This window comes from Cydia amplana, chromosome 23, assembly GCF_948474715.1.
Source record: "Cydia amplana chromosome 23, ilCydAmpl1.1, whole genome shotgun sequence".
Classification (NCBI taxonomy): domain Eukaryota; kingdom Metazoa; phylum Arthropoda; class Insecta; order Lepidoptera; family Tortricidae; genus Cydia; species Cydia amplana.
The window spans coordinates 3,347,201-3,364,441 of NC_086091.1; the positions used below are offsets into that span (position 1 = coordinate 3,347,201).

At 37.6% G+C, this 17,241-nt stretch overlaps 1 protein-coding gene across 2 annotated transcripts in view; it reads right to left on the reverse strand.

Moving 5' to 3' along the window:
• Window positions 1–17,241, reverse strand: part of LOC134658780 (uncharacterized) — a 136,896-nt gene that overhangs the window by 26,376 nt on the left and 93,279 nt on the right. For both annotated transcript variants that reach the window (XM_063514417.1, XM_063514418.1), the window contains exons 2-3: window positions 9,635–10,816; window positions 9,058–9,164 (exon numbers count right to left, since the gene is read on the reverse strand). In XM_063514417.1, the coding sequence (XP_063370487.1) occupies window positions 9,058–9,164; window positions 9,635–10,816 (1,289 nt within the window). The remainder of the gene's footprint in view (window positions 1–9,057; window positions 9,165–9,634; window positions 10,817–17,241) is intronic.

The following is a 17,241-nucleotide window of genomic DNA, read 5'->3' on the forward strand; positions in this document are numbered from 1 at the left end:
TTGGAGAAGTCGCGCGCTTAATACGATTAAAGGCTTAAATAAGAAGTGAATTTCTATCTAGAGTATCTAGTCCAGAATTCTCTTTAATACCTAATAAAATAAAATAAAAAATAAAAACTTGTTCTTAACACTATCACAGGAAAATTTCCATAGTGAAATATTTTCATTGGTTTTCACTGTAGTCAAAATGTAGTTTCATATTTTTTATGATAATGTGTTTCATTAAGTGTGTCAGTGGACCTAACATGGCCACATATGTCAAAAGTATTTATATCGCAGACCCACGCATTCGTAGTGCTATAAATAAACTAGACATGTCCATAAAATAAAACATATGGGAATTCCGGCAAGCGTGAGTTTGGAATAAAGGTAAAGTTCCGTCATAAATCACACAGGATTTTTCATCCCTTAGCTATTATTCTGTAGGCCATATTGAAATTGAACATAGAACAACCTTCCTTCGTAATTGCAATAAAATGTCCCATATCATCATTATCTTCCTCGCGTTATCCTCATTTTGCCACTACTCATGGGGGCCTGGGGTCCGCTTGGCAACTAATCCGAAGAATTGGCGTCGGCACTACGTTTTACGAAAGCGACGGCCATCTGACCTTAAATCATAAAACATTTATTTGCTTCCAACCCAGAGGGTAAACTATTGGGATTTAGTCCGGTTTCCTCGCGCATGTTTTCCTTCATAGAAAAGCGATTGGTAAATATGAAATGATATTTCGTAAAGTTACGAAAAACTTATTGGTACGTACGAGCCGGAGAGTACCAGACATAGACATATGTAGATACATATGGTATTTGAATGTATATGCCAAGTTTCACGTAATGTATGCTTAATAATATCGTTTTAAAATGAGAGCGAGCGTAACTTCTTGTATGGCGGCGGCTAGTACTCTTTATTATACTGTGGCGGCGGCTTCGTTCGCTGCCACCACTACCACATCATCACTATTATGGTTATCTATTATTACTAGTAGTTCGCCCCGAACTGAGAACTCGCGGTTAACCAAAAATTATATAGCTATTGACTTTGTTGAACCTACTTAGATACTCGTATGGTGCGACATAAAATAATAGAAAATAAATGAGGGCGCCACTTTCTACGTAACTGTCACATTTGTGACGTAAAATGCTTACACAAATACACATGGCAACAATTTAGTATGGACATTTTTGAGTTCCATTTTATTTAATTTCTACTATTTTATGTCGCTCTATAGGCGGCAATGGATCAAAGATGGATTTATTGCAAGGTCTGTGGAGCCTTTAACTGATTGATTTAAGCAAAGAGTAGTATGTACCTATAATATAGTTGGCCAAGCAGATCTTGTCAGTAGAAAAAATGTAGGCGCGAAGGGATATGCTCTCATAGAAAATTTGAGTTTCGCGCCTTTTTCTACTGACAAGATTTGCTTTTTTGCATCAATTTTGAAGCGCCATTTACAAGTTTAGCGTTAAGTAATATAGATGGCGCTATTTTTTCGAATAAAGGGCTTCGTATACGGCTGCCCCTCCCCTGGATTTAAGTCACCACCATAGAGATTAAAATAAACTGTATCTGTGCTAAGCCGAAATATTTCCTGTCAAATGTCAAATACATATATAGCTGGTCAACCAAATCTTGTCAGTAAAAAAAGGCGCGAAATTCAAATTTTCTATGGGACGATATCCCTTCGCGCCTACTATTTTCAAATTTGCCGCCTTTTTCTACTGTCAAGATCTGGTTGACCAAGTATATTATATTTATTCTATTTTATTTTTATGTTGCTAATTATTTCAAAATGGTAAATTTAAAAACGATATTATAAAAGTGTAACTCGAGCACTTTCATTTGATACTAAACTCGACCATGTTTCTTGCAAAAAAATGATCAGAATAGCAAGACCTCTCACAAACAGCTTTTTGGCCTTCTAAGCTCTTCTAGCTCAATAACGTCTTGATCGGGCCTGCTCATAATTTAATGACTAAAATATAATGCCCTCGACTACACGTTTACCCAATTTCATTTAAATTAGAACAAATTTACTTAAGTTATTGAGTATCAAACTATCTTCTGACAGTTCAGCTTAAAAACATCGAAATGCCGAGACGTGCCGCTAGCCAGCCGCGTGTTCAAAGTCGAATGTAAGAACTTCGCTTCGCTCGCTCGTTCGATTATTTCATCCCCTCGTTTAAATTACGATAATATAAGGGCCTAATTCGTTTCTATTTTTACCACTAATAAAAAAATAACAACCCGCTTGCTAAGGGCCGCGTCCCACTGACCTGCATAATGAACGGTAGCCCAGTTCTGTATCTAGATTTATTTATGGGCACGCTATCGCAATGCTTAACGTGGTTAGGAACTGCCTGAGCTTGGTACGATATTTATTCTATTATGAATAAACGGACAGATGAATGTCTAGTCTATTTAACGACCGGTCTGGCCTTGTGGGTAGTGACCCTGCCTGTGAAGCCGATGATGGTCCTGGGTTCGAATCCCGGTAAGGGAAAATATCTGTGTGGTGGCACAGATATTTGTTCCTGAGTCATGGGTGTTTTCTATGTATTTGTATATTATATTTATCGTTGTCTGAGTGCCCACAACACAAGCCTTCTTGAGCTTACCGTGGGACTTAGTCAATCTGTGTAAGAATGTCCCTATAATATTTATTTATTTATTTATTATTAGCAAAACAACTTATTAGGAGATAAAGAAAGTCACATACAAACATGAACACTGAAAAGGCGCCTACATTACCATTCACCAAGGGCGTCGCAAGGAGGGGGGGGGGGAGCATAGGAAACTTTTTTAGTTAGTTATATAATGAATGAGGTAAAACACTGAGGTTATAATTATAGTAGTAAAACAACAAAGAGTAGGATCGTACGCCGCAGGCATTATCCAGGTCAGATGTTAGCCTAGGTCGCACGCGAGTATCGATTCATACACGAATTACGGAGTTATTCACTATTGATTATACTCCTCGTACTTATATTATGTTCTGCAGTTAGGTATGTTATACAGTACCTAAAACAAAACAAATAGGTAACCAAATACCTATAAAGAGGATAAGGAAATAAATACCCTCTTATTCAAAAACTTTAGCATAGTATCTGTTTTTATTTTGTCCCTAAAGGCGGGATTATACCAGTGTGCAGCATTGTGCGGCACAAGCTCGGAATAATAAACCAACAGGAACCGCCATTAACAGGCGTTCCCCTCTGCCAAAAGTCGGCGGCCGCCGGTCAAGGAGGTTATATAAAACTAGTTGCCATACGTCATACGCCATTCAGCAAACGTCAGTCTAAGCGGAATGTTAGGAGCAGAAAATGCCGAATTGTAGCGTTTTCTCCTGTAAAAACCGATCGGACACATCTAGCATACTTAAAGAACACGTTTCTTTTCATATGTAAGTACTATTACATGTAAATATTATCAAATAGTGCACTAATTTAGCAAAAAACTAAAAAACATTGTCAGTCTGAAAGTGATACCACTTCATGGTACTAGATCTAATTTAGGGTAATATTTAAAGAAGACTTTCTAAATATTCATTAGGTATACCTAACTTCTAATTTGCGTTGCTTATTATTATATAATTTATATAACACATTATTTTTCTATAACACCTTATTTTTATATCAACATAATCCATTCAAAGAAATAAATAGTATAAATCATAAGTAACGTGATATTACCGATCTGGTCATTGTGCTAGTTTCCGTCCATGCTCTAGTCTCTAGTTTTCGTCCACATGACAAAATAAATATTTGCTAATCAGCAAATAACATATTTGATATTTAATTTGCTACTTGCCAAATACATTTTTTATGTAGATAGATACTCGTATATTGTCTCGACATTAAGGATTGCTTTAAGTCCAAATTTTTGCAGCAATGTAGATTTATATTCAATTTCTTCAAGTGGACGAAAACTAACGCACCTACCCTACTACTGTTTGAAAATTCATTTTTCTCTTAGTTTCAATCGTATATTTTTTATTTTACATGTCCAATATTTGTATTGTATTTTATTTATTTTAAGGTATTTACTGCCGTCATTTTCCTTAAATAGGCACTTTTAATTTATTACTCTGGTATCACTCTACCATAGTTAGCGATGGGACACCATAAAAACCAATATCGATAAAATCTATATGAACATTATAAATATATTGTTATTTTGATTTATTTTTTTAGATTTCCAAAAGATGCAATAAATTTTAAACATAAGTAGTTTTCAGCTTACCAAGCCATCGAAAACCTAAAAATATTGCAATATCAGTCACGTTTTAAAGTTCTAAGAACTGCATAAGTAAGTTTGTCATTCCATATAAATATATGCAATTACAAAGTTACTGTTGCAGTTCCTACAAATAGTAGGTAAAGTAAAGGTACACTACGATGATAACCGACTTGGTTTCACATTAGCATTACATCTCAAAACTTTTTTGTAGTAGAAGCGTTGCGAGACTTGCACCTTTTTAGGGTTCCGTACCAAAAGGGTAAACACGGGACCCTATTACATGCTATTACTAAGACTCCGCTGTCCGTCCGTCCGTCCGTCCGTCTGTCACCAGGCTGTATCTCACGAACCGTGATAGCCAGACAGTTGAAATTTTCACAGATGATGTATTTCTGTTGCCGCTATAACAACAAATACTAAAAGCAGAATAAAATAAAGATTTAAGTGGGGCTCCCATACAACAAACGTGATTTTTGACCGAAGTTAAGCAACGTCGGGCGGGGTCAGTACTTGGATGGGTGACCGTTTTTTTGCTTGTTTTGCTCTATTTTTTGTTGATGGTGCGGAACCCTCCGTGCGCGAGTCCGACTCGCACTTGGCCGGTTTTCACATGTAATGTTTTTGATGGTTATAATTGACTAAAGCAGACAGTTAAAATTCAGTCAATAAAATATCGACAATATTATCGACAAGTCCCTCGCACTTTTACGTTTACTTAAAACTGACATCATCTCGTTCACGGACAGGGTTGTCTGTGTTTGTTCTTGTATTTGTGTGAATATAGTTTATGCTAGTGTTTGATAATTTTGTCGTGTGCGTGTGTAGCGACGCATGCAAAAAATGCATTAGTGTTTACATTATTTGTGTGCGTTCCTCGCCCCCCGCGCCGAAAACGGCAGAATTTTTCACATAGAAATTAGTGCGTGTCACCACTCCATATTGGATTATTCCTCCGAGGGCACAAGTATATTCAGTACAAAAAAATGCTTAGTGCCGCACACTGGTGGAATTCCGCCTTCACAAACACATTTCAGGAGAACCAATCAAAATTGACGGACTGATCAATGGCAATCAGCACTAAACTTTGTGAAATTGTCCATATACCGCCCCGTAGTACCTGTACCAATTTTCAAAACTACACAAATTATTTCCGCAGATTGGCCAAATTCGGCTTAATTTGACGTGGCTAATCCTGTTTTGGTGTTTACCTACATCTATATAAGATACATATGTATAAGCAATTCACTACAATTTTGGTTGGTTGCCTGTTAGCCAGTTTGTCAGTGTCAGATTATCTTTTCGCCTAAACCTATTTCTCACCCGCTAACGGTCGTCGTGACATGTCCACTCGTCCCTCCACTAATTACCGTTGACAGTATGACAGTTTTGACAGACCGCGCCAACCCACTTCCGGGAGCCATTTTCGGAGGATTTTGACGCGGGCTACCGGTGTTAATTAGTAAATTTTATGTTTATTTAGGCATGAAGCGCTGGTGGCCTAGCGGTAACAGCGTGCGACTTGCAATCCGGAGGTCGCGGGTTCAAAGCCCGGCTCGTACCAATGAGTTTTTCGGAACTTATGTATGAAATATCATTTGAAATTTACCAGTCGCTTTTCGGGTTAAGTCTAGTCATAGGTTTTCCTGACTTACTTTGAGACTAAACTATTTCCTTACAAAATGTCCTGTCGCCAAAGTGTTTAATTAGCAAAAGCTGTAGAAAGCGACGTAACGGTGAAAGCCGGTGATACTAAACGCCGTTTAAACGGGGTTTAGTGCTAATTGGCTTAGATTGAGACATTAGATGGCGGCGATAAAAAACGCAGCTTGATCTGGTCGGCGGCGAAATTTGTTTTAGTACGTTACGTTACCTTCAACGACTAGTCGTGGTCTGGCCTGGTGGGTAGTGAGTGACCTGCCTGTGAAGCCGCGGTCCTGGGTTCGAATCCCAGAAGCGCATTTATTTGTGTGATGAGCACAGATATTTGTTCCTGAGTCTTGGGTGTTTTCTATGTATTTGTTATATATCATTGTCTAAGTACCCACAACACAAGCCTTCTTGAGCTTACTGTGGGACTTAGTCAATCTGTGTAAGAATGTCCTATAATATTTATTTTATTATTTATTTACCTGTCTGTCAGTATCTACGCGGTTAACACACTGCGGTTTCGCACATCGCTCCGGCGTGTGAGCGAGATAGAACTTTACACGTAGTCACGTATACATATATAACGATGTCCCGAAATCGAAACCGAAGTTTCGGTTTTGCTCTAGTTTCGGCCGAAACTGAACCTATGGTTGAAACATGATTTTAATGTCAAAATCTGCCGAAACCGAAACTTCAGTCGGACGCTATAAATTAAAATACATTCTTTTAAATTACACAAAACTACCTACTTATTTAGAATTACCTAATTAATCACCTAATTTCCCATTACCTATTGATCCTTTGTTCATAATTGGATGTTAACGCCGAGTACACACTTATTTTCAAATTGTTAAGTTTAATAGTACATACTATCTGTTTTCGTTTCAATATATGTATGTACAGACAACGGATTTCTACATAAAATCTAGGCATACATCATTATAATAAATCTAGGAACATAACGGTCTGACTAGTCTAGGCTAGTGCAAAAATGCAGACATTTAAAGATCTCCCAGTCGCTGTCACCAATCATCCCCATATTGGGCCGTCCCGTTACGACCTATACAATCATGCATTCAATACCAACCTTAGCTCTTTACGTTAAAGTTGAGTTCGCTTTGAAATGCATGCAGAAAAAAGATTGCAACTACAAGTAGTAGGCCAATTCGAGTTTTAGTTATACGATCGGTTTCCTATATGATACTGATCTGTCAGTTAATTAAATACAATACATTTTATTCCGCACCTTACAAATAATTTAATGAATTCGGAAACATCCATTAATTACAATTCTGAAAAATAACTTCCTCGAATTTCCTACGCTATTGAATATCTAAATAAAAAATTTAAACCGTTTCCGCAATAAAGTAGGTTAGAGTTATATTTCAAAGACATCGGAAAATGTCTGCAGCGAAATACACAAGCTTAAGAAATCTAAATTTCAAGCAAAGATAAGCTTTATTCCATACGGTTAAGGCTTTCACACCCGCACAGTTTTCTCGTAACTATTTTGATACTATAGTCGATAGAGCTAGCAGCAGTCCCATGAAATCTCTTTAAAATGAATTCTAGCACAAAATGTTTCAAAATCAGTTTACTAATGAATCTAATGATTGAAATAATTACTTATGATAAAAAAATATGTAAAAAATATGAGATTAATTGAAAACCTAAAGCTTTCGGAAGTCAAATAGTCGATGAAAACCTTTTGGGAGTTAAAAATGCGGTTCGAATTTCAAAGGAAACGAAGGATTTAAATTAAAAGAAACATAATAGTAGAAATGTATCGGAACTAGCTTAGACTATTTTAAGATTGCTTTAACGCTGTCTATTTGGATTCTGTTTGTTTTATGACGAACAAACATCCTGCGGTCCGAGTTTAACTGTTTAATTATGTCGGTATGTCTGTTTGAGTATATATATAAACATTTCTGATGTCGTGTTATTAAGCGATAATTTAGAGATGAGAAAAACTGACGACCGATTAACCCTTAGATGCATGAACTAACAATACCTCTCATACTAAAACAACCACTTTAAATTAATCATCATTATTTTGCCCTTGTCCCATTCACTTGGGGTCGGCTCAGCATGTCTTTCTCTTCCTTTCTCTGTCTCCCGACATTTTTATTCGATTAACCCTTAGATGCATGAACTATAAATACATATCATCCTAAAACAACCACTTTAAATCAATCATCATTCTCTTGCCCTTGTCCCATTCTCTTGCGGTCGGCGCAACATGTCTTTCTCTTCCTCTCTCAGTCTCTCGTCACCTCATCATTCACTTGCGTTCGTTTCATATCATCTCTCACACAGTCCATCCACCTTTTCCTCGGTTTTCCTCTCCTTGTACTTCCCTCCACATTCATTCGTAATACCTTTCTCGTCACATGACTTTCATCCCTCCGCATCACATGCCCGTACCACGCTAGGCGATACGCTCTTACTTTAAATTAAGAATTTATCTTGTCATTACAAAGTCTTAATTTCAAGAGAACTTGGTTGGCACTTGTCTTGTTTCAATATAAATATTGATACTTCACCTAAGATTTTACTCAAAATACAGCCCATTTTGAACGCATGCGAAAATTATCTTTTTTTTAATCCTTTTTCACAAAACGTCTTACATATTTAAAAAAAAAATGATGATATTACTGAGCCACAATTCAGTTTTTGCCAATCAACAAAGATAGTAAAAATATCATGTCGTTTAGGAAAAAAGAAGCAAATTATATTAATGATTGTGTGACTTAAAGACACATATTATGGTACAAAAGAAGTGTGTACCTTCACTGTGCTACTTTTTTATTGTTTTAAGAAAGATTCGTGGTCGTTTTACGCTTTTTTTTACTGAAAATTGATGTGAAAACTGATTTTTGAAGGCAGTCCCGAAAGTATCGAAAATACCGGGAAATCCCGGTTCCAGTTTTGCCCGGTACCGAAAATCCCGGTTCTTTTAAACAGTACCGGTTCTGCAATCCCTACTAGCGACCCGCCCCGGCTTCGCACGGGTTAACAAATTATACATAAACCTCCCTCTTGAAGCACTCTATCGATATAAAAAAACCGCATCAAAATCCGTTGCGTAGTTTTAAAGATCTAAGCATACACACAGACAGACAGACAGCGGGAAGCGACTTTGTTTTATACTATGTAGTGAAGCTTACCTCAACAACTTGCCGCAGGTCCTCAACGTAGACGTTTTCCGTCTGCACTATTTCTCCGCACACGCGCTCCAGCTGCGACAGCCCTGACACCTCGTTCCAGGATTGGCCTGAAATATTACAATGGTCCGGAAAAAGCTGTGGAAAACATAGACAATGGGTGTCACGTATTCGTCTTTTTGCAAAAGTTTCGCTAACTACTCGCGCACATACTCGTAAAACGTTATAACGTGCGCTTGCAATTCGCGAATGAACCGCAAATAGAGTGCTAGTGGCCCCTCGGATTTTAAATGAAAGGAATATAAAGTGATCAAAAGATAAAGAACATTTCCATCCAAATTAAAAAAATATATACATATGTTTAATTCAGAATATTAAAAATTCCATACAATATTGTTAGTACCATAATACATATAAATTAGTCCAAGCCTCTACTCTTTTGACAAACTAGTTTACGTTGGACAAAAAAGTACAATTCACATTGCAATAGGTTGAGAGTGTGATACATTTTGTTGATATGTGACTTATGAAAACAAAATCTAGTCGTAAATTCTTACACAAATAGAGGAAAATAACTTACGTGGTATCGTCTCCGTGTGCCTCTCCTCCGTCGCACTTTTATTCAAAATGCCCGCACTATTCACAAAATTATTGCTACCGTTCGCCGAAGCCATATCAACATCACTATGATCATCCAAACTTTCGATAGACGCCAAATACGCAGAGTTCACTCCTCCTTTATTCTGGACACCACTACTTGAGGTTGAACTAGAAGAAGCAATGGAACTCATAGAGAGCGGTCTAGTTACTTCTATAGGCGGTGGATGTAGTGTCTCTTTCGTTGGTATCGTTTTCAAATTACCAGTCGATCCAACTGCTTCGGGATAAGGACCACTTTTGGCTAATTTTGATGGACTCTCACTCTTACTAACAAAGTCTTTTCTATTTAAACTATTGGTTCCATTTGGGAATGTATCTGAAGGCACTTCGGTCTTTACAGGTTTTTGGGGAGAATTGTCTTTTGATGACAGTTTTATATCGAATTCTCTATCGTTTGAAGATATAGAGAGCTCAATAGATTGGTCGATGTATGGTAATGATAGAGATTCGAATGCTGTCTTATTTGCTACTGGCACATCGTAGATAGCCGGTCTATTATTCGTTGGGACATCGTATGTTGTTTGTTCATCTATTCTAAAATCAGGCTTTAAAGGTAGTTTCGATGGAGATTCTTCTTCAACTTTTTTACCAAAGCTCTTTATACCACAGGGTTGATCGTAAATTTCTACAGAATCTAAGATATCAACACCTGACTGGGTAAGCTTCGATGTAGCTCCAAACAGAGGTATATTCGATCGTTGTCTAGTGGAAGTTCTAGCGTTATTCCCTTTCCTTTGAAACTTTAACGTAGTAGTCTCTGTTGCACTTGAGATCATCCTTTTGACATTCGGCGATAAATTATCAAATGTAGATGTCTCTGAAACTTTATCTTTAAACGTTCTTTGCACTTTTTCACTGGTATCACTTTCACCATTGCACCTTTTGTATAAAGAACTTTTGTTAACTGCTGCTATGGGTAGTTTGACACTGCCTACCATCTTGGACGGATCTTTAGGCGTTTCTTCGATCTTGAGGTCTACTGGTGGGTCATTTCTTGCGTCTTTAGCCTTCTCTAGAGCGCTCGCTTCTGGTCTTAGGCTTTTGGGCTCTAGCAAGGAGTCGTATATGCCTATTAGTGTTGGTGTAAGATCTGTCGTGCTACCTGTAACAATAGAAGAAAAAATAGATTAGTTATGTTAAATTTTGAACTCTGTGATTAAGGTCTGTGATTAAGAAGAATATTATTTAAAAATAAGAAAATTGTATGTTTATATTCTAAACTTCTAAAGCATGGCTAAACGAATTTGGCTAAAGACATACAGAGAGTTTGGCAGTAAACACATTGATTTGTTACGGTGAAATGATTTCCTAAGGAGGGACCTTTAATTTAATGTGAAGAAGTATAAACGGAATTGGAGTTTTCGACGTGGAAATTAATAATTATGTATATATCCTGCAGACTTAAAATATACCGTTCAATGCCATAATTTGTATCAATAAGGAATTAGATTATCTTAACTCGATTCACAATTAAAGAATCATTAATCAGAACTAAACCTGCACGTAATAAAGACGAATCATTTCCGATGGATCTTTCAGTCAATTCTGAACCTTCTTCATCTTTCATTAAGGTCGTAATTGCATTTACTCACATATCCGTTGTAGATTGACATTCAATCGGCTAGTAATAGCAATTTAATGGAACAGCATTCTTAAGCGATTTGAAGATTTAAGTGCAGGCTTTAGATTGGGTCTAGAATCTAGAATTAAACTGGAATCAACATTAATGGCGTAGTGAGGTTAAAACCTGTACATTACGTGACGGTTTAGTTAATTTGCTGACTTGAACTTGACTGTGGATTACTGACATTTTAAAATTGTATACAGGGTGACCAACCCAAATGGGTTAGTGTGAGACATTCATAATTAATGAGACATACTGCATTTAAACTATTTTATTTAAACATTGCAATGGGGAGTCCTTTTATTGCTTACCTACCGAAAATTTTATTCCAGGTTATTAGAAATAACTTAAATTCATAAATGTAATAAAAGAAAAGATGTAGGAGTCAATAATTTAAAAGCAGGTAAAACAAAACTTGTGTTAAAAGGTAACAACATTATTTAAGTATATTTTTTTTAAGTGGAACAAAGGTATCTAAATATTAGTACATAATATAATGTATAGGTTCCCTTACATTCCACGACTCTTCTCTTTCCTTAAAGACTAAGGGCTTATTTAGACGATGCGAGAACTCGCATGCGAGTTTCATTACATTGCGGGTTTTGATCGGTCGGTTGAATTGGACGTAACCAACAGTCCGCAGTGTATCTAAAATCGCATGTGAGTTCGCGCGCCGTCTAAATCAGCCCTAATAATATATTGTTACGAGTATTTTTGTCACTAGTCTCGCATCGTTTGTTCTACCAAAAAAAATGCAGTGTCATGCTAGTTTAACTGTCACTAGTCTTTTCCGTTTTTGACTTTTATCTTTCAATCTGATCACTATCAAGGAATAAATCAAAACATTTCAACAAAAAACCCCTTTTACACGATTATGTCATTAAGGAACGCACTCAAAAAGAACCTTTTAAGGTTATTAAACGGTTTGATAAGGGAGGCGTGACTACACTTTTTTGGTCACCCTACACTTCGCCCTTATTATCATTATTTGCCATTTGACTTTGAACCTTGCTTTTATGACTGCAGGGTTGATTATTATTTGAAATTTATATGTTAGATGTTGAATTGTTGACGTAGCAAAAGAATGTGGTGATAAATACAGTTTTGGACAGTCAAAATAAACTGTTTTGCGTCGTAAATGCTAGTAATGCTAATTAAGGCAATTTAATAATAGTACGTTTGACAATCTACCACAAAATAGAGTATGGTGCTTTCATAAACGTCGTTTGTCTTTATCTGTCATTTTGACCTATGTATTTGGAAGAAAGGGATAAAACATAATTTAACAAGTTGAGGCTTGTAAAGTAATCAAAAAAACTAAACTAACTCTGCGGGCCTACCGCGAACCACGTTCGACGTGTTTCCTCTCTGTCGCACTTGTAAATTCGTACGTAAGTGTGACAGGGAGGTAACACGTCGAACGTGGTTCGCGGTAGGCCCGCTGCACGGTGCACCGACAGGAATACAACAAAGTGTGGCGGTGTCATGATAAACGTCATATTATAGGTGAACCAGGATCTATTGAGGGTGCGCCATGTTGCGAAATTTCACTGGAACTAATTTTTTCATACTACACTGAATTATCACCCTATACATGAGAATAACAGCGCCCTCTTGACAATTATCATATATTACTGGTCAGGCTATAACATAGATTATTGAAGTGACATGCCCATAATACTTGGAACGCGAGTCCGACTCGCACTTGGCCGGTTTTTTCCTAATCCCCACTATTTTTGATACACTATATTTGTGTTGTTGTTGTGTATAAGCAATAATTCCTGGTTTTAATCTACAATAGTACTTGTATATTATTTTTCTGATACATACAAACTACATATTGTCAACGCGCTATCCAATCTAAATCCCCCTCGGGCGCTAAAGTCAATTTACATGATAATAAAATGGAGACGTGTTATTTAGAGGCTATATTCTCGAGCATTTGAAAATTATACTTAAATCTGAGGCTATGTTATAGGCATATGAATTGTAGTCGTAAAGATAAAGGGTATCGATATGGCATTCTGGTGCATAGGTAAATCGAATTTAAGGTAACTGCACTAGTAAAGACACAATATCTGGGAGACCGAGCTTTGCTCGGAAAACATATAGATCGATTTTTTGCCCCCATAAACCCCCATATAGCAAATTTCATCGAAATCGTTAGAGCCGTTCCCGAGATCCCCGAAATACATATACATATAAATAAATAAATAAATAAATATGCAAGAATTGCTCGTTTAAAGGTATTAGATTAAGACACATTAAGTTGACGGGTACCAGTAATGGGCAATACGTTCTTAATTAAAAAGTTTTAAAGGGTGTAGCAGGATAAGCCTTCAAAAATTGCCCCCAAAGCTTTGAGTTCAAAACTACTACCAGTTGATGCCCCGTCAAATGAAAATAATCCACACCAATTTTTAACCCTCTACTGCCGCCTGGAACCCCGTGACATTCATTTAACCCTAAAAAGTTTTTATTTTTTTTCTCAAAAAGTATAAAACGGACAATTATGAAATTTTTCATAAATGTTGATGTCATCTATACAAACTATCAAAAAAAACTAACTCTCTACTTACTTATTTTCCTAGAAAAAAACCTAAATAAAAAACTGACACGCAGTTAAGTTAACAGTCAACAATAAACAAATTAAGTACTTATTGTTTATTCATAGATTCTAGTCCATAAGAATTAGAAAAGTGACTTCAGATAAGACACAGCATGGTATCTGAAAATTTTCAGTCACCCAGTATAGTAATTTTAAACAACTGTCAAGTAATATTATAAAAAAAATGTCTATATCATTTATACCATGTATAAGTCAAGAAATTTAGAACTGCATATTTTAGAGTGTCTGGCGACCTACGAGCAGAGTCATATTTTGCCCAAAGGCTGAGTTTAACAATACAGCGGGGAAATGCGGCCAGTGGCCTGGTGACTATGCCCCAGGTGACATTAGGTTTCGTCTAAAATGTATGTAATAAGTACCTGTGTAAATATTGTAAATATATATTAAATAAATCTTGTAGGGTTAACCGTATAATTATTAACGTATGAAATATGCAAGCAAGAATGCATCGCATGCAACAAAATCAAAACAATGGTTTCCTCGCGCCTGCGCGGTGACTCACTATAGAACTATTAAATGGCTCCACTCACCTTGCACACAGAATAAATAATAGTACTAAGTACAGAAGACTCACTCTCTAACAAAACGCGTCTGTTACGATCAGCACAGATATGGCCTCTAGGTGGCGACAGCGCCACGCGCGGCTTATGGCTTTCCCCAAAAATGGGGCCGAACGGATGTACTTTTAGCTACCTGTAGCAAAGCGACGAAATCGCGGAGTGAGACACGCCAGGACAAAACGCAAGTGATTTTCGATACATTGCTGTAACTGACAGATCAATTGAATTCATTTCACCTACTTATTCGGCAATGCACTTGTAACTCAGCTGCAAATTTGGCCACTTTATAAATGAATTTCATTCGTAATGTGTCCATGCAAGTAACATGTGATTAATTGCAAGGTTTGTAGATGTCTTTCCGGTGATAAAAAAAGTCGAAAGTCGAAACGAAAGACAAAAATCGTTTGTCGACAAACGTCAAACGATAAGATACATTTTCCGAAACCGATGACAGCAACGACGAAAAGTGTATGGAATGATGTCGTTTCCAATTTCCATACATTGTTTATGTTTCGACTGGCATTTTCTTTAAACTATTGTCACACACAAGAGCCCCTGGGGGCTTAGCTAAGATGACAATCGTACATCAACAAACAAAAACTTATGGAAAAATTTTATCGGAATGACAGATGCTTCGAAAAGTCACGCGACTATTTCTTCTTTTATACATTATTAAGTTTCGATCAGTGATTTCTATCAACGATTGTTATGTTGGCTAGTCACCCTGGGCTACTTTCGCGGTGTTTGCGTCTTTTTGCTGACTGTACCTAAACTAAATATATCCGAACTTCGACTGGGAGATGCGGACTTTGCCCATCGCATTACCATAGATAAAAACACTGACTCATCTTAAAGCTATACTCCTCGTGGATCCACAAGAGTTGATATAACCACTTATGGCGTTATTCGATCATAAACGGCTGCTAACTTAATCAGATGATGATCATCGTTTGTCCTTATCTGTCGTTATGCCATAGAGAGGGACAAACGATGATCATCAGCTGATTAACTTAGCGGATGTTTATAGATAACACCGAAAGAGCTAAAAAGCGATCTTTTCCAGACAGCCTGTTGTATTTAATGTTAAGGAGTTCCACTAAACAAGGAATTTTTGAAACCCCAAATGAGGAGTGGGGGAAAATTGGTTTCATAGTTTTTAACAATCTACGCGGGCGTAGGTAGTATCAACTCTTGCTAGTCCCTTATTCGTTGTATCATCTCCCGTGTGCCAGTGAACTCTGGCCCCGGTAATGGAAGGCTTCCGTTTAAGACTTGAGTCTTCCTACATTACATACATACATATACATACAATTTGTATGAACAATATGATTTCGGTTCAGTGGCGGATTTCCCATAAGGCACAGTAGGCTCGAGCCTAGGGCGGCGAGATATTAGGGGCGGCAAATTGTGACAAAAAAATCGCTGATGATAACAAGAAATAACTTAAAATTAGGCCAGGCAACGAATTCTCAAAAAAATGTATAGAGGTAAATGCTTGGAACACAATTTTTGACTTCGTAACTTTGTTTGAACTAGTTAGGAGGTGAACATATCAAAAGTCCCCGGCCGTAGCCCTTCAGCCGGGGGAAGAGGGAGGTTTGAAGGTCCTATTTTTCGGTTTTTCGCTTATATCTCGGAAACTATGCGTTCTAACGACTGATCATTGTACAAAATGAAAGCTGATTAAATTTGCTACAAGTTTTATTTAGTACCTACAGTTTTTCGATATCTTGAGGGCCCTCCACAGTTATGCGCGAATCGCGGCGCGAAGCCGCGAACGCGAGTGTGGCGTCGATTTCACAGATTGTTCACGCCTTCGCGCCTTGTTCCCCGTTTTTTGTCGGTTTTTCGGCCAGCGTTAAAGGAGGCGCGAAGCGCGAACTTGCAAGTCTCCACAATACATACTATTTTGGCTCATCAGTTGCAAGATAAATATTAATTCTATTATATATAGCGGCTATATTTTACGGTTTTACAACAAAACAAAATGGAAAAATAGCTACAGCAAGTATGATGCCTTATATAAATGACAGTTAAACTCGATCAGCTGATGCTTTTCAGCCATCTTGGCTCGAACTAAACTGCGACCCGAGAACCGAGAAGTTTCACCGAGAAGTTTGCGAGTGTGGAGTCATACGTCAACGTCGCGATATGTTCGCTCGGCGAAGTCGGGCCGCAATTCACGCACAATAGTCTGGAGGGGGGCTTGTATAGGGCCCTTCACACTCGTGCGCGAATCGCGGAGCGAAGCCGCGAACGTGAGTGTGGAGTAGATATGAGCGCCGATAGGCATTTAGCCGGCGGCGGCGCGCCGGTCAAAATTTGTCGGCGGCGGCGGCGAATCGGCGGCGTGGCCTTGAAACACCTTCGGTTAATGGAAAAAGAATTCAAACCAAAATTTTACCGAAAAAACATGTCTTTGCTGTAAGAAAGTTATGAAATAAATGCATTTTTTATTTTCAAGGATAATTTATTGAATAATGGTACGAAAAAAATTGATATCGTATAAACTGTGGATAAGCGGTATCGCGCGGCATCAGAGGCGGTCTTAATCTTGGCGAGGCTCTGGCCGGAAGATCTTAGCGAGGCCCTTATCTTTTGTGCTAAGTTAAAAATTGCGGATTGACTGTATCAGGGAAAAGTCTTGTCGACAGTCCAAAGAAAATCGAGCTCTGTCATTAACCAATATCGATTCAACAAAACCGATTTAAGTA